A 25,694-nucleotide genomic window follows, 5' to 3' on the forward strand; every position below is an offset into this window, starting at 1 on the left:
TATTCGTTTTTTTCATTCTTTATTCAATCTGGGGAACCACTTGCATGTAAAAAAAGTATTTTACAATCGGCTTTAAGAAGAACGGTAATTATTTTCGGTTCAAGATTTTTTTCTTTATGTGATCAGTTTACTTGATGCTTTATTCAGAGTATTGGGAAAAAGAGGGCATTGCTCATGTCTAAAAAGATTGATGACAATAAATAATTGAAATCCATGGGCATTGGTCATGTTTCAACAAAAAAAAAGTATTGGAGATCCAAATTTTAGTTAAAAAAAGACAGCTGGTTCTTCAGCCATTCTTCTGTCAAGTCATCAGCATTTCTTGTTTCAAAGACCTCCACAAAGAAAAACAGACACACATTAATGTAAATGAATGTGCAGGTATCATAACATAAACAAATGACACATTTAAAAGTATATTAAATATTCTGATTAAAACGGTACCAGTACCTCATCTTAAAAGTTATTAAGGTTTTGTCGATATAAAATAATTGTCCCATTCCAATGTATTGCTCAGTATACCACTGGAGTATTGGTAAAGTACGTGTCATACTTTAGAGATAATCACCTTTGTCAGTTCTGCAACTTGGACCAGTCGATTCTTGCTGCCTGCATACATCATCTGTTGCTCTGGCTTACATCCTGTTCAAATGATTAAACATTTTCCCATAGGGATTCATCAAACATTCTTTAACGAACAAATGCTACCTTTACATCACTTTTGATCAAGATACTGTGATTACTTACCCATTGGACTAGAGAAGATGAAACACAGAGGGTAAGACACCCTCCCATCAGCATGGACATATTTGTAGCTGTAGACGATGAATGTGCTGTACTGTTAAGGGTTTTAAAAACTTTTCAGAGTTGAAGCTTGTGTCAAGTTAAGGATTTGAGTCGGGATAAAAAGGATATCTGGGTTGCCGCTCTGGAAGTTCATTTCTCAAGTCCTCCAGCGAGATGTCCTAAAATAAAAAGTTAAGTTTAAGTTACCTTTAATGAAAATTGTACAACCCATTAAACAAATGAAAGAACATTGGACTTGCCTCATATTCCTCTTCAAGGATAACATGCTGTTTCACCATGTCTATTTTCACTTAAAAAAAATTCAAACGATTATTTAGGCTTTCCGTTAATTTTGTATGTTAGTTGATGCACTGATATTTGTATTCGATTTCAACTTGTGTTGATCATTTTACAAATACAAATATTCTAAGTACTAAAACATTCAGTATTGGTATTTGATACTTACTCAGTATGGCAGCATTGCTGGTCTCTTTTCGAAATCTTAACTTTTTCAGTTTTTCTTTCAGACTTTCATCCACTTCACACACAACCAGTGAGCTCGACTGCAAAGTGGCATCAAAAAAGACTCAATGTGTCAGTCTAAGAAATATCAAAATGTCTTCCGTGCTGATAAAGTTATGTGGATTGGTCTACAGGCCGGAAATAGAAACACAAACGTTAAGAGACATATGCTCGGGTCTGTTCAGATGTTGAGGCGCCTATCCACTCTTCATGTATGCATTAAACATATATAACACTGTTCTGACATATTGAGGGCAGGAAATGTTTTGACTGCAACATGCAAGAATGAAGCTTCCTGTGTAAAACCGAGCGGGGAATGGTCGACTTCTGTCGCAATGGTTAAGTAAAAAAATATATAAACACTAAGACGTATGAATGACATCTCATATCGAGTGGATTTAAACAGAAAGGCAACATCTTTCAAACAATTGCATAAGTTTAACCTACCATTCTCAGAGGATTCTTTCCTGCCTTCCTGTATTCAGAGGGGCTTGTTGAAAAAGGAAAACTTGTGACAAACTGACAGCTACTCTCAGACTGTCAAGATCCTCCTCAATGCCAAAGGGAGGCAAGACATGCAGCTTGAGCAAGCATCAGCACTGCTTCCTGTTTTGACACAAGTTGAAACCAGTGTGCACAATCAGCAGAGAGTTCTAGAAAACAGTCTAAACATCTCTTAATGCATATGTAATGCATGAAGGGAAATCCTTTGCATAAAAAAACCTATAAATCTCACTTTGACAGAAGAAATGTAGTTTAATGGATCCATACTGTTTGAAGTTAAGGAAGTCAAATGTCACCATCAGATCATCTATCAGTCACTAATGTCGTAGCATCAATGTGATTAGGGTTACTTTCACTTCCAGTTACCATCAAAGTGTGGACATCAAATAGAAACTTGCATAGCACAACGTTTTGTCATATCCTTTCGCAAAAGCACGATACAATACATTTACATGAGAGTACAAATATATAAATGTATGTAGTAGAAAAGTCAAACGTCTCCATAAAGGTTGGGTGTAGTTACTGCTCTCTAGTGGTGAACACTTTATTCATGCTGCAGCTCTGGTCACACCCCAGTCAGTGATCTCACAGCAGGTGCCATTCACATCTGTGTGTTCTGTGTCTAGGCCAGTGGTTCCCAAACGGTGTGCCGCGGCACACTGGTGTGCCGTGAGTCAAATCCGGGTGTGCCGTGGGATTTTGTCACAACCATACGTTATTATTGCAATATACAACTACACAATAATTATTATTTATTTACTATATCAGTACTTTGTAGGTTTATATGTACGTAATCTGCGCGACTTGCGCGTCCACATCTCCGCGTGCAGTGCTGCATAAACATGGCTGAGTCTCTCGAGGGGTGGAGGTATGCCCATTACTTTGAGTTCGTCCGAAGAATAGACAGGAAAGTGACGGTGAGGTGCAAACTGTGTCCAGGCCAGCTGTTATCCACTGCTGTGAACACCACGTCAAGCCTCAACAAACACCTGCAAAGAACACATGTTTTTTTGTTTATATCACGGAGTCTGTTCTTCTTCTCTGTTTTCCGGTTATTGCCTGGTTTGAATGACAAATACACACTACCGCCGCCTGCTGGTAAGGAAAGTTATTGCCACTCACGCATTCGCAGTTCGTACGTGCTCGGCGAGTAAAGTAACGAGTTACTTTATGTAGATAGTAACGAAGTAGTGTAATATATTACTTTTAAAAAAAAAGTAATATGTAATATATTACATTTTTTTAGTAACGACCCCATCTCTGGAGTTGGCGTTCTCTGTCTGGTTTAAATGAGTGTGTTGCTGCTTTGATGAAGCCTAATTTGATAAAGTTTCAAATGAATTTCTGAAATATTTCGTTAATAAATATTTCATGAGTAATATAGTTTTTATTTTTTTTATTTTTGTAAATAATTATGCACATTTACAGATATTTTACATGATATGAGTGATAACACGTGTTATAAGGGCTATTTTGCACAATAGGTGTGCCTTGAGATTTTTACTTGTCCTTTGGTGTGCCTTGGGCACAAAAAGTTTGGGAACCACTGGTCTAGGCTACTGACAGCTGAAGGCAAACACCTGATGTCACTAGAAGACATTTGATTCTAACCCATTCAGACTAATGAGACAGCAGTTTCCTTGATATAGTTGCTGTTATAGGTGCATCCTCAACAGCATCTACTTAATGGAGAAATGTATCTTTATCCATTCCTAAAATGATCTTGTCTAGTTAGCTGCAGTAATGTCCAAAATGAGTCCCTCGTTCACTCCTTTAATTTCCCCGACATAATAAACACGATGTTTTTTAATCTGGTGACAAAACAGTCAATTACCAATTTGTAGATCAGCAGCTAACTGGCACAAATATTAGTCCATCAAGCATAAAGGGGTTTGCCGTTAGTTGAAGAGTCTGGGGTTCAATCTCCTTATCGGGAAATTATAATAGAAATGATATTACAATTATAATGAAGAGTGAGGTTTTGCAACTTTATGCTGTTACAAATCAAATATCTTAAGGTTTTACATTGCAAATTAAAGACAATCCCATGGGCTTTGGGGACATCCAATATAAATTGTTCAGGACTTCCTTACATGTTATGGACTTATAGATAGGATAAAAAAAGCCATGTTATTTACCAAAGAAAACCTCACATGAAACCTTTCTTACCAGGAGGTATATCTATAGATATGCACATGCACATGTATGTGCATATCTGTAGTTGACCATGCCTACTACAAAAACAGAGACATGTGTTTACCTAATTTCACCTAACTCATGAACATGGAACATAGTTATTATGCTTTATGTTTTGTTTATATGTCAGGGTAGGAGCTCTTTATTTACCAGACAGTGGGCGGAACAAAACATTACGTACCGTCCAGACGTATGACGTTGTACTTACGTCTTGCGTCAACTCAAATCGAAGTCGATTTCTCCAGGCGTACACTCTTAATTTTCTGCATTGCAATAAACCTTTTGTACATACATTCTTTAACATGGCCTGTTTGAAACCCCGGGAGCTTGCCGCTGTAAAGGGATATCCTTAAGGGATACCTCGAATGGGATCGAAATCTTCGCCTCTTTCAGCTAAGCTAACATTATTGCATCTAATAGCAAAACTCGCTAGCTAAGAAGCTAGCGCTAGCTCTTAGCTATCCCTACCCTACGGTCGAGCTAGCTATGCATTAGCATTTTAGCCTAGCTCGCCAACCAGTGACAACTGACAAAGGTAAACAACACACCTTTTGAGTCTGTTTATGGATTATCATAACTCAAACAACTTTAGCGAGTTAACTAGCTGCAACATGCTGACGAATAAAACTGCGTCCTAATGTCCCTGTTTGCACCGCTAAACAGAAGTAACGCTACGATACGGAGAAAATGGGCAGCAATAGCTTTAACGAGAATAAACAATACAACGATTGAATCCCTTACGCTGGTTTAGCTAACCAAGTTTATGACGTGTGCAAAGAAGATTTTTGTAGCATTGAATAACTATGAAGCAATTGTGTGTTGAAAACTGTTTCGAAGCTTTTATTAGTCAAAATGGCGACACCTGCTGGACAAGCCCTTTGTATTGCATTTGTATAGATGGATTAAATCCAATAAATCTGAGATCATGATACAAAACTGTTAGCAGGTTTAAGGATTTTTCTGTTTTTATTATATGTATTTAGTTTGGTTACATTAATGATACAAAACATGTCACCTTTACTGTTAAATACTAAAGCAACTCATCCCGACGTTAAAACGAGCGCGACAGCTCTCTGATGCGAGTTTGACTTTATGAGGCCTCGGGTGGTCACGTGATTTTTGGTGTGGTAAAGCGAGACACCGAAATATTTAACATTACTTCTGCTATAAAAAGGTCTGAACGCCGTGATGTGTTGTGTGACTCGAGGGTAACATCACTGCACTAAGCTAAATCTGGCTAACTGCTATGCTTTCAACTCAATAAACGTTTCAACTCAATACACTTCGCAGATATAATGATAACAACAGTCCGCTGAACCTAATATACAGGCCCTTATGTTTGTTCTTTAATCACCATTTTAGCATATTATGTTACAGGTGCTGCATTTAGAAGTGTTTTGAGTATATCGTTTTGGCATACGTTAGCATACCATTGCCGGTTAGCATATACATAGTGAATTCTATAAAGCTGTTGTAAATAAAAGGCACAAGTGGTTGTAAAAGTGGTTGTCACAACATCATTCTTTTGAAAGCAGCCCATTTTGGTGTTGCCTTAAGGATGACTCTGGTAACGGCTTTTACTGTGCAAACAGCTTTTGTGATTGACTTATATTTTCATATGACTCGAGCTTTGTTATCAGGATCGAATCTATATGCATTGATGTAGTTTACCAAAAGCTTACCTCAAGTAACACCCTTACAGTCAAAGTTATATAACTGAGATGTGTTATGATATATTTCCTATTCTGATTTGAATAAGTCAATGTTGTATAACAGCGTAATATTAGTTGTTTGCTCATCATAAACAGGTTGAAGCATTTATGTGTGTCCTATATTGTTGTTGTTGTGTCACATTATCCTACATTCTGTAAAATCAGTCTGTCACCCACTAAGGCTGATGTTCTATCACTCAAGAAAATATTTGTTTTGTTTTTGTTTTGGTCTAAAAATGGGCCCAAACAAGACTATTCTTTATTTGGACTCATGTTCACTTGTTTGTATATATATATACAAGTGTGGTTGGTGTTATGCTAAATTGATTTACATAAAAAAGAAAAAAGGTAATCACATTTGGATTGAATGGGTGTATAATGTCTAGATATTTGGTTGGTTAAGGTTATTCATTTAATTTAGAAAATGCGCTTATTGCCATCTGATATGTTTCTCTCTGTTTTTTTATTTCAATAGGGCACAGATGATGTGATCCTGAACATGCTAGAGTGAAAAACAAAGCTTTTCCTGTTTGTGGCACTACCAACCACGATTGACACACTATAAGCCTTCCATCCTAGGATATCTTACCAATAATCTACTCTGCCACCTGTCTGCAGTTCTTTCTGCACGTGAACCATGTGAGGGCCCCTCGGTCCAGTCTGAGGGGATCCCAGGACTGTTGCAAATACGACCCCGCTGTGCGGGGTGGGACTGATCCTGTCTGCGTCTAAGAGAGCAGTCTTTCCAGTATCCCCCTGCCCAGCCACACGTTACTGTTCTCCCGACCAGGGAGACACGCCATGATGTTCCGGGATCAGGTAGGTATCCTCACAGATTGGTTCAAGGGCTGGAATGAGTGTGAACAGACGGTGGCACTGTTGTCCCTCCTGAAGAGGGTGTCGCGCACCCAAGCTCGCTTCTTACACATCTGCCTTGAACACTGGCTGGCAGACTGCACAGAGATACACATCCTAGAAGCTGAGGCCAACAATGCAGGTATATGAGAATTTATTATTATGAGTGTTTTGTTATATATATTTAATGATCTCTGTTGACGAAGCATTATTAGAAGTTTCTTCTTCTTAAATGGAAAAATGCCTATATTCAACCAGTACTCAAATATTAATTGCTGGTGAATCTCTCTGTATTCCCTTTTGTAAATAGCAATTGTCAGCCAGTGGCATCAGGAGCCAAAAGAGAAGGTTGTGTCCTTGCTGCTGTCCCATCTGCCTCTGCTGCAGCCACGCAACAGCGAGGCCAAGTGTGAGTACATGAAGCTGCTGCAGAAGGTGTTAAGTCACACTATTGAGAGTAGCCTGTTTGTGGAAGAAAGTCGGCAGCTGCTGTCCTACGCGCTCATCCACCCTGCCACCACACTGGATGACCGCACCTCTCTGGCCATGTGGCTAAACCACCTGGAGGAGCACCTATCCAGTGGCTACGCCCCCCGGCCCCCATCTAGCCCCTACCACCCTCGCCAAGGCTCAGATGAATGGCCCAGCTCTGCTGAGTCTCTGGACCCGGGCCACGCCTGGCACGACCAGTCCCCTTCATCCAGCACATCTCCAGCAGGCCAGAACGGACACATGCCTTTCCCGGGCGGGATGTCCTCTCCCATAAACAGCAATAACACAGGTGATGTTGTTATTTTTCAAATTGGGTAAAAACACAAGGAAATAGTTTTGTACCAGTGTTTAAGCCATTCTAGACACCCTCTGTTGTGCTAACAGTATGTACCATTTTTGTAAATGTTTTATGGTGTAATAATTTCCTTAATTTTTCTCATCAGCATTTCGATTGTTTCTCATATATTAATTGTTTCTATTCCCAGGTCTGGGTGGGCAGATGCAGCCCAGCCCTCTGAAGAAGTCCATGTCCGTTATTCCTTCCAGTCCCCAGGCTTGTGGCTCTGAGTGGGTTACCCATGAGGATATAGGGGGCCGGCAGAACTACATTCTAGACCACGCGCCCCTTTCACCCCAGAGCAGTGTAGCCTCCTCTGGCAGTGAGCAGACTGAAGACCAAGGCTCCGCTCGCAACACCTTCAACGAGGATGGCAGTGGCATGAAAGGTCAGAATTCATCGCCTAACTGAGCCAACGGTGCTCACAAAACCACGCACAGTCCACAGCTGTGGTAATATTAGCCGAAATGTAACATTGCATTTTTTTTTTTATCCCTTGGTGTGTTCTAGATGTTCCTGGTTGGTTGAAGAGTCTCCGCCTCCATAAATATGCATCACTTTTCTCCCAGATGAACTATGACGAGATGATGATTCTCAATGAACACCACCTGGAGTCACAGGTTTTTAAGCCTCCTTTTTATATACACTGGGCTTTGATTACTCCACTGGGCTTTGATTACTCCACCCTCCTTATCAATTTTGAACATTATGGGCCTCTAACCTCATGATACATCCACTCTCAATGAGGCATGAAATTAACCGACGCACCCCACAGTTATATGGAGCCAGTCAAACATACAAATGGTGGATTTTGCCTCTGGCCCTTGGCTTTAATGAAACAAATGGTGATTAGATTTGTTATTTAGTAACTGTATACACTGCACAGTGTTCCCACAAGGGATAACTCCCCTGCTTCTCACGGCAACTTGTTACTTTCTCTCCCCGTCTTAGAACGTCACTAAAGGAGCGCGGCATAAGATCGCCCTGAGTATCCAGAAACTGCGAGAGAGGCAGAGTGTGCTCAAGTCTTTAGAAAAGGTAATTCAAGTGGGAGGATGATGCTCTTGATGTCACACATTTTCTTTACCAACCGACAGAATGGAAGTATCTCAAGTGTCACGTAATCCTCAACAAGTACATACTCAAGTACGACAAGCACAAATTAATTCAAACAAAACACGTTTGCCCTTTTTCTCTGCTCTATGATGCCCAAGAAAAAGGGCAAACGTGTTTTGTTTGAATTCATTTGTGCTTGTCGTACTTGAGTATGTACTTGTTGAGGATTACGTGACACTTTTGATACTTCCATTCTGTCGGTTCGTAAAGAAAATGTATGCCATCAACGAGTCTAAAATCCCGTAACCCCAAATTGACCTCTGAATAACCGACGCAGTATGTGCCACTAATGTTGTCATCTCACGGCAGGATATCTTGGAAGGGGGAAACCTGCGTAATGCTCTCCAGGAGCTACAGCAGATCATCACCACACCCATCAAGGTCTACTGCCCCCCCAGCGCAGCACAGATGCTCCTGGACGCAGCCACGGCCTCAGACTCAGGCAACTCCTCGACAGACGCCACAAAAACAGGAGCAGACAAAGAGACTGAGGGCTTCCAGTCCCACCACCCCCCCTCCTGCGACGGAGACTCCTCAGCCACACCCATCTCAGACGGCGACATTGCAGGACAGTTCACCCGGGTCATGGGTAAAGGTAAGAGTAAGATGTTTTTTCCCATAATTAATTTGATCACACTTAGATTGTAGACTTCCAAGGGAGTTGTCATCTGTCTTTATAAAGTGCTCTTTGACAACACACATAAGACACAATAAACAGCATAGTAAAATACTGTAATAAAACTATTCAGGCATTTTATCATTTTGTCAGCATTCAACATGAAACGCAGGCCCAGTGCTATATTAATTATCCATATCCACCTTCCCTCAGATCCAGGTTTACTTTATAGACATGAATACATAAACAGGCGGGGTTGTCATGGTACACACACTTCTTGGGTTGCCCTGGTTTTGAGGTCAATGTTCAGTATTTATTTTGGTTCACAAAAACACAAAGAAATGCAGAAAATAACGTTTGTTTCATTTATTATTAGCCATTCAGTTTGATTTTATTTCGGTAATTGACACTTTCCTGCAATGTCTTTGTTAATAAACGAATGAAGTGTATCCACAGACATTCACCACTTTATTTGAACAACATCATTATTCAGTTCCTAACAAATTGTTGAAAGCATGCTGAAGCTGCTAAAGTACAACTGGTGCTCTGCCAAAGCTTTTCAGGTAAAACTTGCATCGAGAAACTATTTTGTGGCGGTGTAATAGACCTAAATACTGTTGACAGTTTAAGTCACAGAGTGTACAGAACTGAGGGTGGAACGCCAAACCAAACGCCCTGTACCGAATGGTTCGGGACAAAAACACATAACATCATAGAATTAATATAAACCCTTGATTTTTTTGTTTCAGTGTGCACCCAGCTGCTGGTGTCCAGGCCAGATGAGGAGAACATCAGCTGTTACCTTCAGCTCATTGAGAAGTGTCTGACTCACGAGGTGAGAACCTGAAGGTTTTTTTTTTGACGAATTATGCATGTATGTGTGTTGCAAAGGCCTCTAGTAGTCGGACACTACAATGAATCATACTTAAATTACATAAAGACACATTTACATGCAATTCAGTATTATATAATCTTGTTATCATCTCCGTTTTTTCTTTTGAGGTGAGGAATAAAAATGTTGCTTAAAAAAATCACAAATTCCAGGAGTTAATACCCTGTTCATTCTCTTTGAAAATCTGGCGCCTTTATTCTTGTGCTTTCTCTTTTACTCGATGTCAGGCTTTCACAGAAACTCACAAGAAAAGGCTGGTCTCCTGGAAGCAGCAGGTCCTCAAACTGCTTCGCCTGTTCCCTCGGAAAGCTATGCTGGACATGCCTGTGTACCGACAGAAAGGGTGAGAGTCTGCCTGCCCTCTCTACCTTTGATCTCCCTCTCCAGCAGGGGAGATGTCAGAACTTATGAATGTTACATTTCCCTGCACCCATCCCTACTGTCTAACTTTTACCTCTTTCACTCCCACTTCCAAATTCATAGAATAACTATAATTGTAGGTGACAGTTGTCTTACATGGATTGCTAATGTATGTTACCGTTTGTTGTTTTTTTTGCTCTAGCTGGACCTATGGGTCCAACTCCCTCCCCACAGCAGGCTCTGTGAGTGGAGTTGTAGGGCGGCGGGGACAAAGGGCGTTCCAGATGACTCCTCGTGGACTCCCAGCCGGGCGTATCGGTCTGCTGAGTCCCGGCGGGATAGGGGGAGCATCTCCACGCCACACACTCATTAATCCTGCGTTGGCAGGCCAGGGGAGACAAGTCAGTATTGGTGCCAATGGATGAGCATTTTAACCCCAGTCTGTGCCACGTCTAGCGAAACAGATCGGATCTAGCAATGATGTCATATTTTATCTATTGTTTGGTGATTTTTTAATTTGAATTAAAACCCTTTGTGCTTAAAGCGGACTAGACAACTGAAAGCACTAACCTGATTTCAATATGTCCACTCCTTTATTTGAAATCTGCATAATGTCATGCCCAAGGAGACAAAACAGGCCTTAGTAAACATTTGTTCTGAACAACAAGTGAGACAAACGGGAGACTTTGGCAGTTAACACAGTTAGGGATCACATTTTGATTGAATCTTTAGCATACCTTGAAGAGTTTCTCTGTAATGACTTAGGTGAGAGATAAGAAAGGTCCTCCCAGGATGAGTGGCATTTGAGTAATGAGAACATGTTGTTTTCCTCTACAGAACCTGTGGTTTGCCAACCCTGGGGGCAGTAACAGCATGCCGAGCCAGAGTCGCAGCTCCGTGCAGCGGACACACTCACTCCCTGTCCACACTTCCCCTCAAACCATGCTCATGTTCCAGCAGCAAGGTATGTATGAGGTCCGGCCTCTTTTGCTTTTTACTTACATGGGCGTATGTAACCAAAGTCTATCCCTGCCCTTGTTTTCATTTGAATTTTCTGTAGTCTTTGCCACAATGTACAAATGTTACCAGACCAGCGATTCCTGTGTTGCTTATCTATAACCCCTTTTCATTATTTAGGTGAAATCATAATTTTTTTCCTAGCTAGGCTTGGTGGTTTTGCTCTAGTTGAATGTTTTAAAAGCATTTTTAGCAGTAGATATGCACCACACTGATACACACTCTTTACAACAGATATCAGTACAAGAATAAACACAAGTGAACAAATGATTACAAAAACAACCTCAAACTAAGTTTTATTTTACTTGATTCAAAACAAAGGTAACCCCACCCTAACGGCCCGTCCACACAGCGGCGTGCGTTGAAAGCTTCACCATTCACTTTGAATGCGGTGACGTCACTTTTCGCCGAACTGCATTGTGGGAAGCGAAGCGGAGCTTTGCTGGCGTGGCTCGCTGCAAAAGTTGAGCAATGTTCAACTTTTGAAGCCTCGGCAGAAGCGTCAGCCAATCGAATCATATGCCAGTACAAGCTCGAGCCAATCAAACCGCTGCTTGTGTGTCTGGGGCGGGAGATTCATGTGATTGGTTGTTGGTCGAGTTTCAGACACGCCCGCCGGCAAGCTTCAACGCACGCCGCTGTGTGGACGGGCCGTAAGGGACATTATAATGATGACTGACTGTGTTGGAAAACTGTGTGTTTACTACTGTTTTCGATTGATAGTGTCAGAATTTGGGAGTAACTATAGTAACTGCAAAGTCGTAACGACATTAACAACAGAACATTTTGATAATATGTCACATATGTCATTCTCCCTGTGAATGGATTGAAATTAATGTGGTTATATAGTTGATGTACAAATGCTGCCTGTATCTTTAGCAGTCTGTCAGCACTGTTGACTTCAGTTGTTCTGCATTATTATTATTATTATTATTGCACGGTCAGACGCCAGCAGACATTAAAGACCTGCTGCAGCCTCACATCAGCAGCAGGTCTCAGATCAGGGTTTGCTGGGTGTTCCTTGCTCCACACCAAAGGCGACTGTGCTTTTCAAGTTGTAGCCCCTGAAACTGGAAAATCTCTCCGATTTGGTCTGTGGACACAAAAAACTGCAGCCAAGGACTTTTTTTATTAGACTTGCTTTTTCATAGCTTTGGTGGTTGAGCTTGACGTCTGCATTTTCTGTCTGTTGTTTTGTATTTTCCTTATTATTTTGTATGTTGTTGTGAAGCACTCGTTGATAACTACTCTCTACTGTTATTATATGTGGCAGATTCGACTTGGTAAATCGTGTTTAGTACGTGTGACACAGAACTAAATCACCAGGTAATGAGCATAATCGGGTCAGAGAATTGTTTGAACATTAGAATCAGAATCAGAAACGGGTTTATTGCCAGGTAGGTTCACACATATGAGGAATTTGACTTGATGTCATGGTGCATACATAAAATATAAAACAAAGAATCTCCATATAAAACAAGAAATCTAATATAAAACAAAAAATCTTTAAGGACACTATAATAAAATATAGTTAAATAGCAATAAAATAAAGCAGTAATTTACAGCAAAATGGAATGCAATGAGTTATAAAATAAGAAATGAACTTAATAGGAGTTCTTCAGCAAACGGGTACAGGATATTTTCACTTAAACCAGATTGAACCATAATTGTTTTCCAGGTAAATCAGCAAATGAATGACTTTTACTTTGGTACATATTCAACTATGATTTAGTGAATTTAGAGCACTAAATCAATGGACTGAATGGCATTCCTGACTGTCATACAAACCTAAATCTTCTTTCCTTCTTGTCCTCCTCCCCTTAGAATGCCAAGTTCCCGGTGCAGACCTGGAGATCAACCCCACGCTGGAGTCACTATGCCTCAGTATGACGGAGCATGCCTTAGGGGGTAAGTGTCCTCAGCAGCCGACTACACAACAACACCAAATTCAGTTCTATAAGTAGGCCATGAAAGAAAATAATTTAGTGAGGGATTTGTGTCCACCAGGAAGACATACTAACTTGGTCAGACAACCGTTTGTTGACTTTTATCATTCATATTTAATTCATTACATTTGTTTATTAATTAGTAATAACATCGGAATAATGTCGTTAGTCAAGTCACGGTGTGAGACATAGAGAAAGACACACACTTATCTCTGAGCATTATATGGTGTACCTAAATTGCAACATTTGCATTATTGTGTCATACAAGTTTAAGGGTTAGTAGCTCTGTAATGCTTTACTTCTCTCTAGTGTTGTGTGACTGACACAGAAAAGTATCCCTGTTGCATTCATCTTTATAAGAGAGTAAGCTTTATGTATTTCCCTTTTATGTCTTAGAGACAGATGAGGTTATTGAGACATCTTTTTCTATCTTGCTATGTACAGTCTAAAACTGTTTAGCACAGAGTTTAGCCTAGTTTAGCTTTCTTTCTAGATGTCTAAGATAAATTATTAAGGACACTGGAATGTATCCACAAACAGCAGTGGCAAATAAAAGACATGCTATAATACTTCATGTTTTCCTTTTTAAAGGAAATAGCATCAAACTTCCTTTCAATAACATAAACAGCCATTGTAGAGGAACACATGTTGACGACAATAGCCACAAAGTCATTTGAGAAGATCAAATGTACATCCATTCGGCAGAGAGGTTAGTGTTATGGTTTGCCAATGTGGGGAAGGAGCTGCTATTTATCTAGAAAGATGATGTGTTCAATGGCTGACATGCCATCAAAGTGCATTCAATAAATGTAAGAAATTCATGGACACATAAAACGACATCAATAACATACTTTTGCTCCTGGGAGAAAAGGGACTAGAATGATTCCATTCCTCTTAAACTTGCCTTAAGGATAAAATGTATATGGTGCAATATATTTTCTGATTGTTGATGTCTTGAAACATATTTATTTCCAATCCCCTCCTCAGATGGAACAGACCGGACATCAACGATATGAAAGGAAGAAATAAAAAAAAATACACTTCAGTTGAGGCCTGTTCAGTTCCTCATCACCCAGCACAAAGATATACGTATGCTTAAGAAAACCAGGCAAAGCAGTCACTACAAAATGACAAAAAAACTGTGTATATGTTCTCTAATATTTTTGTACTTTATTATATACAACTAAGTTTATTAAAAATGGAATACAGATGATTATTATATTGCAGGACAGAGAAAAAAGCAAACTGCTCCATGTCTCCTGCAGGACTGTGACATGATGTGCAGAGGCTCAGTTTGCCGTGGTCTGAGAGAAAAACGGTGGATTGGTGCTGTCTTAAACGGGCTCTGCCCTACAAGTTACTCTTCTTTTCCTCCTGCCTTGGAGCAAGGCTTCTTTCCAGAACACACTGACAGCCACAGCCCCTGCACCACATGAGTACATTCAGAAAATGTCCAGCCAGAAGTAAGGCACTTTTATTAAAAGATCTCTGATATTATCCACTAAACTGTAATTGGCCCTAGGAAACACTGAGGTTCCACTTGTAGACAGTTATTGAAACGGATACCAATACCCTTTCTTGCCACCCTTATTGTTCTCTAACCAGTGCAGTGCTTGTGTTAAGGTGATGGCTCGTATTGGTTGAAACTTAGAACTCTTTCCTTGATTCTTTTATCCTCTCTAGAGGACTGGTTTTCATGGCAAGAGGAGGACCAAAAAGGATTAAGGTAAAGCTTGTAATTCAACCATTTTTGTCTTGGTTATTTTCCCTGAACCCATAGTCAAAGAAGAAGTGACTGCTGTCCTCCTCTAAACATTTACAAAGCCAAAGAGAAGGGTTGTGTGATTGTCAATTTGCAAAGGATATTTGTAGTGAAGTGCAACAGAATGGTATAATTTTTCTTTTAAAAGAACAGCAGCCTGAATAATTTATGCCAGCTGCAATTTGTCTGTTATTTTATGCCCTACTATGTGGATGATGATGAATCCCATTTTGTGCCGAGGAAAATCACCAGAGGGGTGAATAAGGGCTGGTGAGGATTGTGCTGTGCGAGAGCTGATTTGATATTGAACTGATAAAAGCGAGGAGGGTAGAGTGTTTTCAATTGACACTTTAAGCTGGGCGAGAAAACTAAATGAAACCCATCTCAACCCTCCGGCCACCTTATGATTGGCTCTGGTAAATGAAGCTTGAGCTTGTAATAAATGCTCCAGAGCGCAGCGCTTCACCCTTGCAGTGCCCTCTTCCTCAAATGGCCAACGTGACGATTTGATGAATCATTCTTTTCAAGGTGCTTGATGATGTCCATATTTTCTGTTTGTGTCTCAATGTGTTTCAGTCTCAGAACCCTAACATGATCATGTGGTATCAGTGTTGAATCAAAAAAAACTTGTCTTATACAGCCTCTGTCTTTGAATGTGGCAGAGCGGAGGTGCATGTATGTGTAATATGGTCTTAACTTTTGGATTGCATCATAAGGCAGGGATAACCATTCACGTTTTATTTCAGCACAGCCATAGGAGTGTGTCTAGTAAAGATGGTTATTTACAGATATCTTTTCCTATTGTATTTTGTACTCTCCCTGGGTATTGATAACTTATGCTTATTTTCTATAATCGCATGTTTTGCCACACTAATACAGCACTGTTGTAGATAGAGGACATGGTGGTTGATGGGGCCCAGTGTCACCAACAGCTAAAGCAGAAATCTTGCAACTAATGTTGTATGTTTATACCGCCTCAATGTCACTGTTTACATCCCTGGGATAATGCCCAATTCATTTTATCTGATGTCATGAATACTCCATTGTCTCACTATGTAACGCATTAAAGAACTGACGCCATTTCACACGAGATGGCTGGGTAGAGCCTGAACCGAAAGCCATCTACCCCCCTAATTCATGGACTGTATGAGCCTCAGTAGGTTTATTTCAAGTGGTAACTGTATGGGCATGTAACGCCTACTTTCTCTGGTCATACGGTGACTAGAGATAGCTTTTCTCGCCTTGTGATTGCACTTTGGCTGTCATGTCGTGATCAACTGTTCATGTGGTGCCTGAAATGCACAGCTCCAGCATCCTTAATATATCAATTTAATGCTCTTGAGTAATGTTCTAGTCAAGGATTTCTTCAGAGCAGGCTCTTGGATAGATCTGACTTACTAAAAGCATCACACTCACTCGTCTTCAGTGAGTTAACAATGCTGACAACTTTAAGACTCGGCTATATTATTTTTAACTATTCACTATACTGTATATCAATTATGTTATGCTACAAATGGCTCAGATTATCCTTTTCATAGCCTCTGTGGATTTGTACAGCCTACATATTACTGCAAAAATAAGACAGGTACAGTGAGGCAGGTTTCTGCAAATGTCCATGCAGAATCAAGACGCATGACAATGCTTATCTGAGCCACAGATTATGTGATTATGAGTAAACTGACACTAATAACAGGCCAAGGAATATGTTTACTCCATGTTTACATTCCACTGATGCATGAAATGAGTTGGGAAATGCACTTCACAAGTTCAGCCTGGTGTATTTTCACATACCAAGCATCCACTAGGAGGTACAGAGCCTGTGTCACATGGAGACGTCTACCAAGTGGTCCCAAGATCATGTTAAAGTCCCTGCCAGGCTTAATTATTATTGAATTGATGCAGCCAGATGTAGGCTCCATTGGATAGTTGTCTTGTACAATTTATATTTAATTCTGATTACACCCTGACATTTTCTAATATTTTATGAACCTTTTGCATCCCATGCTTATTCTACTTTTGTACTGTCACTCGTGTGAATGGTCTGAAGTGCAGCATCCGTCGGATCATTGACAGTCGAAATAAAGAGGTTCAGTTATTTTGCAACTTCAGTTGTGGTTTGTCTTTTCGTGTACTTTATTTTTTACACTTGACATGCCTTTTAGCAGTTGAAAAAAAGCTATTTGTATTAGTCTTATCCGTCATATTAAAGACATCCTTAATGTCCCGTTAATATTACAACAATTACTTTTTACTTCCGGGTTACACGGTTTTAGCCGAGTTCATTTATCAAGCCGCCTTTTTGTTAACGCCATTAGTTTATCTAAGAATAAAGAGAAGCCTTTTCATCTGGAAACTTTACAACAGCTGCTGAGGTTTGTACACATGTTGTGTTATGTTATGTTTGTGAAGGCTAGATATAAGTTGCCATCAACTAAATGTAACACTTTATCATGTAGCAATGAGTACCCAAGTTAGCAGATAGCTAGCTGCTGCTACTAACTTAGCCGAACAGCTGCTCGGTTTTAGCCTTGTAGCTAATGTTATTGTTATTGCTTGAACATTTATAATTTGATCAGTCGATGTGCTTGGAGAGTTTGAGTTTGTCAAGTATGAGACGCTTGCTAGTGTTAGCTTAGGTTGTAGCGATACAAGTTTGGATTTGTTAATCGACGGTCCACCTTTTCTCGCAAATACTAATGTTTTTTGTAATCTCTTGTTCAGGAGAAGAGCGTAGTTGATAAGCAATGTAGTTCTCTCAATTTATACCAATTCATACCGGTAGCTAAATATGCTGGTAACCGAGAGTTGGTCGCTGGCGTAACGTTATACAACTGTGCATTTTACGTGATTTTCATTAACTTTCTAAAATTCTTCACGCTTAAAACGAACTTTTTTTATGACACTTTCAAAGGAAGTAGATGGTATAACAAGTAGTCAAGTGCCTATTTGTATTTATTTATTTAAGAAGGGACAATGCACATTAATTATCAGGAGCACGGAAGTCCATCATGTAAATGTGCTATTTAGAAAAAGAAAACACCTCTAAAATGTTTAAACATTAACATGGCCTTCAGGGAGTTAGTATCAGGGCAGATGTGTTAGCACTAGTTTAATCAGTTTCACAAAAGTGTATCCATATTAATATGACTATTTTATCTCAAAAAGTTAATTACCCGTACCTTGTTTTCCAGGTTGTTTTTACTCTGTGACCACAATGCATGGACAATGATGATGACGCTTCAAACTAGAGATGTGGATGGGAAACCTCCTGCCAAAAGCTAACAGCAATTACAAGTCACCCATTGGCAACACGTTTCAGTTTTTCTCATCACATAATCTATCATGTCATTACCAAAGGAGTCAGGAAACCGAGGAAAAGATCGAGAGAGAGGGGCTCGTCCCAAAGTGAGACAGAGCCGTTCTGAGGAGAGACGAGATGCACGCAGTGGACGCAAAGGTGGAAAGGGGAAGAAAAAAGGCCATGCTTCCTATGAACCAGCAGCTGAGAGGCCTGTCAGTGATGGCTTTCAGTATGGTGAGCTGTTGAGTGACCTAGAGACCAGGGACCAATCCTCCTCCTCTTCTTTGAAAGAGAGTTGGAGATGGCAGGGTTTGGAAGCCGCTGCCTCATTACTAGGACAAGAACAGGTAATAGCCAGGCCTGGACTGGGAACAGTTTGCTCTGCTACAGAGAAACCTGGCGAAAGTGAGAGTAGAGGGTCAAGCAGCACACGCACTCCCTGGCAAAAAATCCAAGATGCAATGGGACAGTGTTTCCCAATAAAAACTCACAGTGCAGCCGCACCACCACCTTCTCCGTCTCCGTCGCCACCTCCAGAGGCTCCTTCACCGTCAGCTGCCTGTGCATCTTCGAGGCGCCTGATCCACCTCAGTGAGTTGATGTTGGATGACTGCCCTTTCCCTGTAGGATCGGAGCTGGCTCAGAAGTGGTACCTTATTAAGCAACACACAGCACCCATCACCCAGCCTCATGTGCTTGATTCCGAAGTCGTGTGCAGTGCGCCGACTTCGGCCATGGCTGCTGTGGTGGAGGATGTAGATGACAGGTTGCGAGAGCGCAGGCGCATCAGCATTGAACAAGGCGTCGAGCCACCACCCAACGCAGAGATCCACACATTTGAGGTGACGGCCCAAATTAACCCTCTGTACAAGCACGGCCCCAAGCTGGCTCATGGTATGAGTGAGTTAGCCGGGGCCGAGAGAGCCTCCGTTCATCAGCAGCAGCAGCTCCTTCTCCAAAGACAGCAGCAGCACCAGCTCCTTCTGCAGAGCTGTTTGGACACTCTGGATGAGGTGGTTGCCTCCGCTTCAGCCCCCTCCCAGACCTGTGACCCTATCCCTGACCCTCTGGTTGACCCAGAGGTGTCAGCGACCAACGTGCCCTCCAAAGCCATTCTTCCGTCGACCGAGGATCACAAACATCACGATGGCTACCGCATTCATACTCAGATTGATTACATCCACTGTTTAGTTCCAGACCTGCTTCAGATCACGAACCTCCCGTGTTACTGGGGGGTGATGGACCGCTACGAGGCAGAGACGTTGCTCGAGGGAAAGCCTGAAGGCACCTTTCTGCTACGTGACTCTGCCCAGGAGGGATACCTGTTCTCTGTTAGCTTCCGCCGCTACGGCCGCTCACTCCATGCACGCATTGAACAGTGGAACCACAATTTCAGCTTCGACGTGCATGACCCCAGTGTCTTCCATGCGCCCACCGTTACAGGGCTGCTGGAGCACTACAAGGACCCCAACTCCTGCATGTTTTTCGAGCCCCTGCTGTCAAACCCCATCTATCGCACACAGCCCTTCACTCTGCAACAAATCTGCAGAGCGGTCACCAGCAGCTGCACAACCTATGATGGCATTAACATGCTACCCATTCCTAATGCTTTGAAAAAGCACCTGAAAGAATACCACTATAAGCAGAGAGTACGTGTACGGCCAATGGATACCTGGTGGGAATGAAGAAGAACTAAAATAATGGACTAAAAGAAACTAGTAAATACTCCCAAAACTGAACTGAACCAAGAGTTCTTCATTCAGTCTGCCTGTATTAACCTACACTGTTAACCTGCAATATACTTATTTATTGTATTCCTGCTGTACATGTCCTAACAATTCTACTAAATTACACTGATGTTACTATATGTAATCTCACTGATCGTGTAGACGCAAAGTTCTTTATGCTCAAATTAAACAAAGTTATTTGGATCAGAACTACGCTCACACATCCTCTGTGTTCTCAAGTGTGACTAAATCAGCTTAATTATCTGACGATGGGAAGCGTGTCCTGGTGTGAGTCGAGATGATTGTAATCGAGGTGTTCATCAGACACGTGCTGAGAAGGTGGAATACACACTGACAAGGTTTTCTTCTTGTTTCTGAGGTGTGCTAATGTAGAACAAAGTAATAGTTATTCTTTCCCACAATTAACCCACCACTGATTAAGGGGAGGAGATGTTTTTGGTGCAATGCTCCCTCATATTTATTATTAAAGTAAGGGCTTGCACTATAAGAGGTATTATTCACACATTGAGGTATGATCTTATGCTTGCATAAGTCTTCTGTCAGGGTGAACATGTGTCACATTTCCCCAGCCACTCATCAGATTAGCATTTGGATGGTAATGGTGCTCATTGTGTGCCTTGTTTTCACGGGTGGTTCAAATGCAGGGAAAGATGCAGTAAAGGAATACATTATGATCAGATTTAACATCATTCAGTGGCTTTGTTTTTGGCTAAGATTTCAATCAAATGTGACCCTACTGAACATGTCAGCAGTAGGTGATGCAGCTGTATTTTCAGAATACAAATAATGAAGCCCAGACGACTTCGAAACCTCATTTTGCTTAACGTCTTACTATTGTGTTGTCCAATTCTAAATGTAGTCTCTCTAAGGTTAGAGCTTTGGTCTGGCTGTTTATAAATTGGCATCTAATTGTAATGTAAAGATCTGAATCCTTAAGAAATGTCATGTTGTTTTACTTCCTGCGGTGCTTAATTTTTTATTAAGAGGATCGGGGGGGGGGGGGTGTCTACACACTCATTTTCCATTCCCATTCCAAATTACCATAGTGAATTAGCACTGATTAATCTTAATTAGCAAAATGAAGGGTGTGAGGAATTATGGCTTTTGAGCTTTTTTCCCTGAAGCTTGACATGTCGGTTACGGAGACAAAAATCTACAAGTTCCCGAAAGAGTAATTTGTCTTTAGCAAAGACCTAAAGGCACAGAGGGAGCTAAATAATACAGTATGAACTAGTCAGGGACATGTGCTTTCACACAGTCACACAAACGTACCGCAATTTACAATATAGTATTGTGTTATATGTGATTTGTTGAACGAATAAAATATGCATATTAATTATATTAAAAATACCTTGCAATAATTATCTGAACATTGCAGATGGCCTTTCTGCATGTACAAATAAAACACAACACAATAAAGATTAAAAAGCAATTATTGCTCGACCGACTTGCAGTTGCCCGATTCTTTTGGACTCATTCAAGGGTTAATTGCATGAATTACCTATGGTTAGGAGTCATTTACTGCTGTGTGGGATTCACATTTTGTTATAATGAAAACGCGAAAGAAAGACCACACTGCTAATGGTCGTGTGCACTAAGTAATAATCCCAAAAGACAACCATGCCAGTGTTAATGTGAAAGCATGGAGAATTGATCCCAGATCATCTTTTGAACCCCTGAGATGCTGTTTTCTCCTTGAGATGGCCAATTTGATATGCAGAATGCAAATCATCCATGACAAGCACTCTTCCACTAATGAAGCAGCTATAATTTAAACGGCAGCATTAAAGCCTTCATTCAAAATGCAAAGTCAGGACCTTTGACCTTTGTATACCTAATTAAGTCATCACAAAAACTAAACTATAAAATCAGAGTTACTGTGTTGGAAGACATTTGACCCACCATGCATACACAAGTGTGTGCTCTGAACCCTGAAGACAAGCAATTTTAGATCCTTGACAGCTCAAGGCTTATGTCTTGTATTTCTAGCACACTACAATGCTCTGCAATCACACATACCTGGCACATGGGATCCAATAATAAACATTTCTAGACTTTTAACACTAAATGTTGTGTCCAATAGTTTCTCATTTTTATTTAAAGGAGCTAATAATGTGCTTTAATTAACTGTTTGTTTTATATTTCCAATATAATAATTTCCTAGTGTAACCAGAAAGTCTTTGCTGAACATGCACATTTGACAAATTAGTTTACAGGCAAGTGTACAATTGAATATATATTTGTCCAAATATCACATTACATCAGCTTTTTAACTAAAGCAACTTGTAATCAGTGCAAGAGGATATTCAGAACAGCAAGAAATCTGCAAGTAAATTAGTTTAGGTGGTACTGCATTCGAATCAATTATAAAGTAATAATGAACACCAATTTAGTTTAAATAGAGCCGTTTATTCTACTTAATTCCTGTGCAAATCCTTAATTGAGTACAGCCTTAACTCAACACAACGATCTAAACCGTCTTTTTTTGCCTCTATTTGCCCTATACATGGTCATAAATTAGATGGTTCATTCCATGAAATTTCCCTTGACATTATTAGGACATTACAGAATGTGCTGTAAAGTGCTACCAATACAACATACAATTATATAGCCTAGTAATTACGCACATTATCTTCACAAAACAGCACATACAGTTTTTTTTTTTATCTAATACTGGGTTCCCGTCAGTGCTGTATTACATGAAGCACAGCAGGTGGCTGCAAAGAGCTTCTGAGTTATTTTACAATGGCTGCCACAGGCCTGTGTGTTCTCTATGTGGGGTGGATAGAGAGGGTGGGGATGAGTGTTGATGCTGCAGCTGGCAGCACTGTGGCACTCATCACGCAGGTATTACAGGTCCTGTGGGAAAAGGGAGGACTTTTCTTCGCCTGGATCAACGGGCCCAGAGGGACAGCATGCTCAAGCAAAGCAGAAAGCGTATTGGCTACACATACTTAGTGTGTTTGTGTCTGTTTGCGCCTCTTTTTTCCCTTCCTTCCATTGAGGGAAGAGCTTTTACCCTGAGCCTAATCTCTACAGTTGAGCATCATGGGGGTGGAGAATAAGCTTGGAGTACTCAGAACACCTGGGGACAATTACTTCCCCAAGTAGTAATCGTGCCGCTCATAATCTAACAAACGCCCTCACAGGGCCCGCCGTGGCACACACTTGGCTTTTCTGAGGCTGAAAATGTGCAGTGACTGGGCCTGTTTGTAGGTCTATTGGCTGCTGCATGTAGACCCATATAGATTGTGAACTCAACAACCATGAGATGCAGTGTGTATCTAGGACATTAATTCAGAGGAGGATGCATCAAACTGATTACAAATTCTTGCAAGATGCATAAGGCCAGACGTGATTCTTATCCACCCAGAGAGCAGGAATACATTTCTGTGACAGATCACTGCACTGCAGCTGAGAGTTATTTTGGGTCGGTTTATGAGTCGAGCTGAATTTGAACCTTGAATTAACTGGGATCATTCTTGCCTATATTTCAAATTATACCTTTTTCAAACAGCACAATTTGTCAAACCAAATAAATATTTCTGAAGTTAATACAGTTTTAGTTCTTAAAAGTCTAACAATTTCTCCCTGAGGAGTTACATTGTCACACAGTGACACGCATACGCTTGATGATTTGTTTCCCTTGAAGCAAGCCTTTGACAACAGAATATTTCCTTTCCCTTCTATTTAAAATCCAAATGCACTCCCATTCTCTCAGACGAGTCTCATATGAGGCATTTGCTACAAAAATACATCCGTATTGTAAATTGGAGCTGCTTGTGTTCTTCCTGTACAATCTCTTGCTGCCTCTGTTGTCCGCTCTCCCCTGCTATGACAGCTTGTTGATGGAATAATGGTGGTGTTGGGCATGCTACAGCTAAGCCATTTGATACTACACAGATTGATGGGTTTACAGTGTAAATGACACACAACAGCCCATATCCTAGGCTTCAGCCTATAAAGTCATTAACTAACAGCCTGGAAATAATGAAGGGATATATCGTGGACGGATGATGATGTTTGCTTGTTTATATGAAAATATATATATGATTAGCTTTGCTAATTAACATATCCTGCAATTTTCTATTTTCATTTGTCAAAATTAAGTTGTGTATCATGTGTTTGTACTACAAATAGGCTCTAATAGAGCAACAGATAATATATGTAATTCTAGATAAGCATTGTTTGTTTTGAGGAGACTGGTCAATGAAAATAAGCATTCACAATGATAGCTATAGAAAAGACCCCGTCATTAATGATAAAAGGTAGGGGAACATTTATAATTGCATAAATCCGGCTCTCTTGGACTTTTATGCTGTTGCAAAACAGTTGCATTGACCGGTGTGATAAAAGGAAAAAGTACAAATGAGAACGGAGGGTAGACCTTGCCAGCTAGTTATCGCAAGACTCATTCGTCACAGTGGGCAACCTTTAAACCAAGTGATATTTTCAGGTAATCATTTATCATCCTTTTAATATTTTGCCATTGAGCGAACACACTCAATTTGCAGGGAAATAGTCGGAGTTCAGGCAAATTAATTTATATTTTAATTCTAATTATCCTTTTGCACCAATTTGCTGTAGCATAGCCTATACAATAATTAACATGAACCTTTATGCAGGCAGATGTTTGCGGTAAAAATGTGATTTTCTAAGGCTGACCGGCTTAAAAGTTTGATTTTAGTTGTTGTATAAGTCAGCAATGGCTCAGCTTTTGTTTGTGCCTCTAATGTAATCATCATGTCGAGAATTTTAGAGTGATGATTACAATGCAATCACATAGCTACACATTTGTTTTACTCGGACAAAGGCCTACAAAACAATACACAGGCGATTTGTTATGTTGACATTTCAAGCTTTCTTAAAGACTTTCCTATAAAGCTAAAATGAAAATGAGTACTTTTGTACTTTGCATGTTGTTTGTTGAATAACCAGAAGTGTCGTATCAGGGTGCTCGTGTCATTATGCTACAGGAACAAATAATTAATTAAGACAAAATTGTTTATATGAATGATAAGAATATTTTGATCTAAAATAATCTAATCCAATACATTTCAAAGATAATGTAATTGCTTATTAAAAAAAGGATGTGGTTGTGCATGCCGGGTAACGAAAGGAGAAGGGACCTCATGTTACTTCCCGCCGAAATCTTTGTTTGGCCAAACAGTCAAAGAAAATATAAATGGATATGCACCCCAGGGAAATGTTGTTGCACCAAGTCGACCCTTTTGGCTACCTTTTAAATATTTTTCCTAAAAATGTGTTTACATTTTCTTCCAAGGTTGGGACATTCTTATTCTATTTAAGTGTTAATAGTACCAGACAGAGGAGGAATACTCTGATACAAGTCCTGCATTGAAAAGGTTACTCAAGTAAAAGTACAAAAGTGTTAGCATCAAAATATACTTAAAGTACAAAAAGTAAAAGTACTCCTTATGCAGATTGGCCCGTTTAAGGATAATGTATATGTTTTGATTATAATTATTGATGCAAGTGTTATCAAAGCTAGGAAAGGTGCAGCTAGTTTTA

General features: G+C 40.4%; 3 protein-coding genes across 3 annotated transcripts; 2 read left to right on the forward strand and 1 right to left on the reverse strand.

The window, feature by feature from the left end:
- Nucleotides 1–2: 2 nt before the first annotated feature.
- gmfg (glia maturation factor, gamma) lies at nucleotides 3–1,889 on the reverse strand. Its single transcript, XM_071205135.1, has 7 exons — nucleotides 1,756–1,889; nucleotides 1,253–1,349; nucleotides 1,047–1,096; nucleotides 914–965; nucleotides 748–828; nucleotides 569–642; nucleotides 3–335 (listed from the first exon to the last, which is right to left on the reverse strand). Exons 1-7 carry the CDS (start codon nucleotides 1,756–1,758, stop codon nucleotides 264–266), a joined length of 429 nt encoding a protein of 142 aa, XP_071061236.1. The 5' UTR covers nucleotides 1,759–1,889; the 3' UTR covers nucleotides 3–263.
- A 2,333-nt stretch (nucleotides 1,890–4,222) lies between these two features.
- On the forward strand, nucleotides 4,223–17,221 carry LOC117457558 (protein Smaug homolog 2). The gene is made up of 13 exons (XM_034097706.1): nucleotides 4,223–4,543; nucleotides 6,196–6,717; nucleotides 6,886–7,356; nucleotides 7,553–7,792; nucleotides 7,915–8,024; nucleotides 8,356–8,442; nucleotides 8,830–9,115; nucleotides 9,886–9,971; nucleotides 10,256–10,371; nucleotides 10,591–10,789; nucleotides 11,226–11,352; nucleotides 13,230–13,313; nucleotides 14,339–17,221. Exons 2-13 carry the CDS (start codon nucleotides 6,522–6,524, stop codon nucleotides 14,365–14,367), a joined length of 2,031 nt encoding a protein of 676 aa, XP_033953597.1. The 5' UTR covers nucleotides 4,223–4,543; nucleotides 6,196–6,521; the 3' UTR covers nucleotides 14,368–17,221.
- Nucleotides 17,222–17,381: 160 nt separating this feature from the next.
- Nucleotides 17,382–22,187, forward strand: socs9 (suppressor of cytokine signaling 9). Its single transcript, XM_034097856.1, has 2 exons — nucleotides 17,382–17,485; nucleotides 18,305–22,187. The coding sequence occupies exon 2, from the start codon at nucleotides 18,456–18,458 to the stop codon at nucleotides 20,097–20,099; it is 1,644 nt and encodes a 547-aa protein (XP_033953747.1). The 5' UTR covers nucleotides 17,382–17,485; nucleotides 18,305–18,455; the 3' UTR covers nucleotides 20,100–22,187.
- The last annotated feature ends 3,507 nt before the right edge of the window (nucleotides 22,188–25,694 follow it).

Source organism: Pseudochaenichthys georgianus, chromosome 13 (assembly GCF_902827115.2).
Source record: "Pseudochaenichthys georgianus chromosome 13, fPseGeo1.2, whole genome shotgun sequence".
Taxonomy (NCBI): Eukaryota; Metazoa; Chordata; class Actinopteri; order Perciformes; family Channichthyidae; genus Pseudochaenichthys; species Pseudochaenichthys georgianus.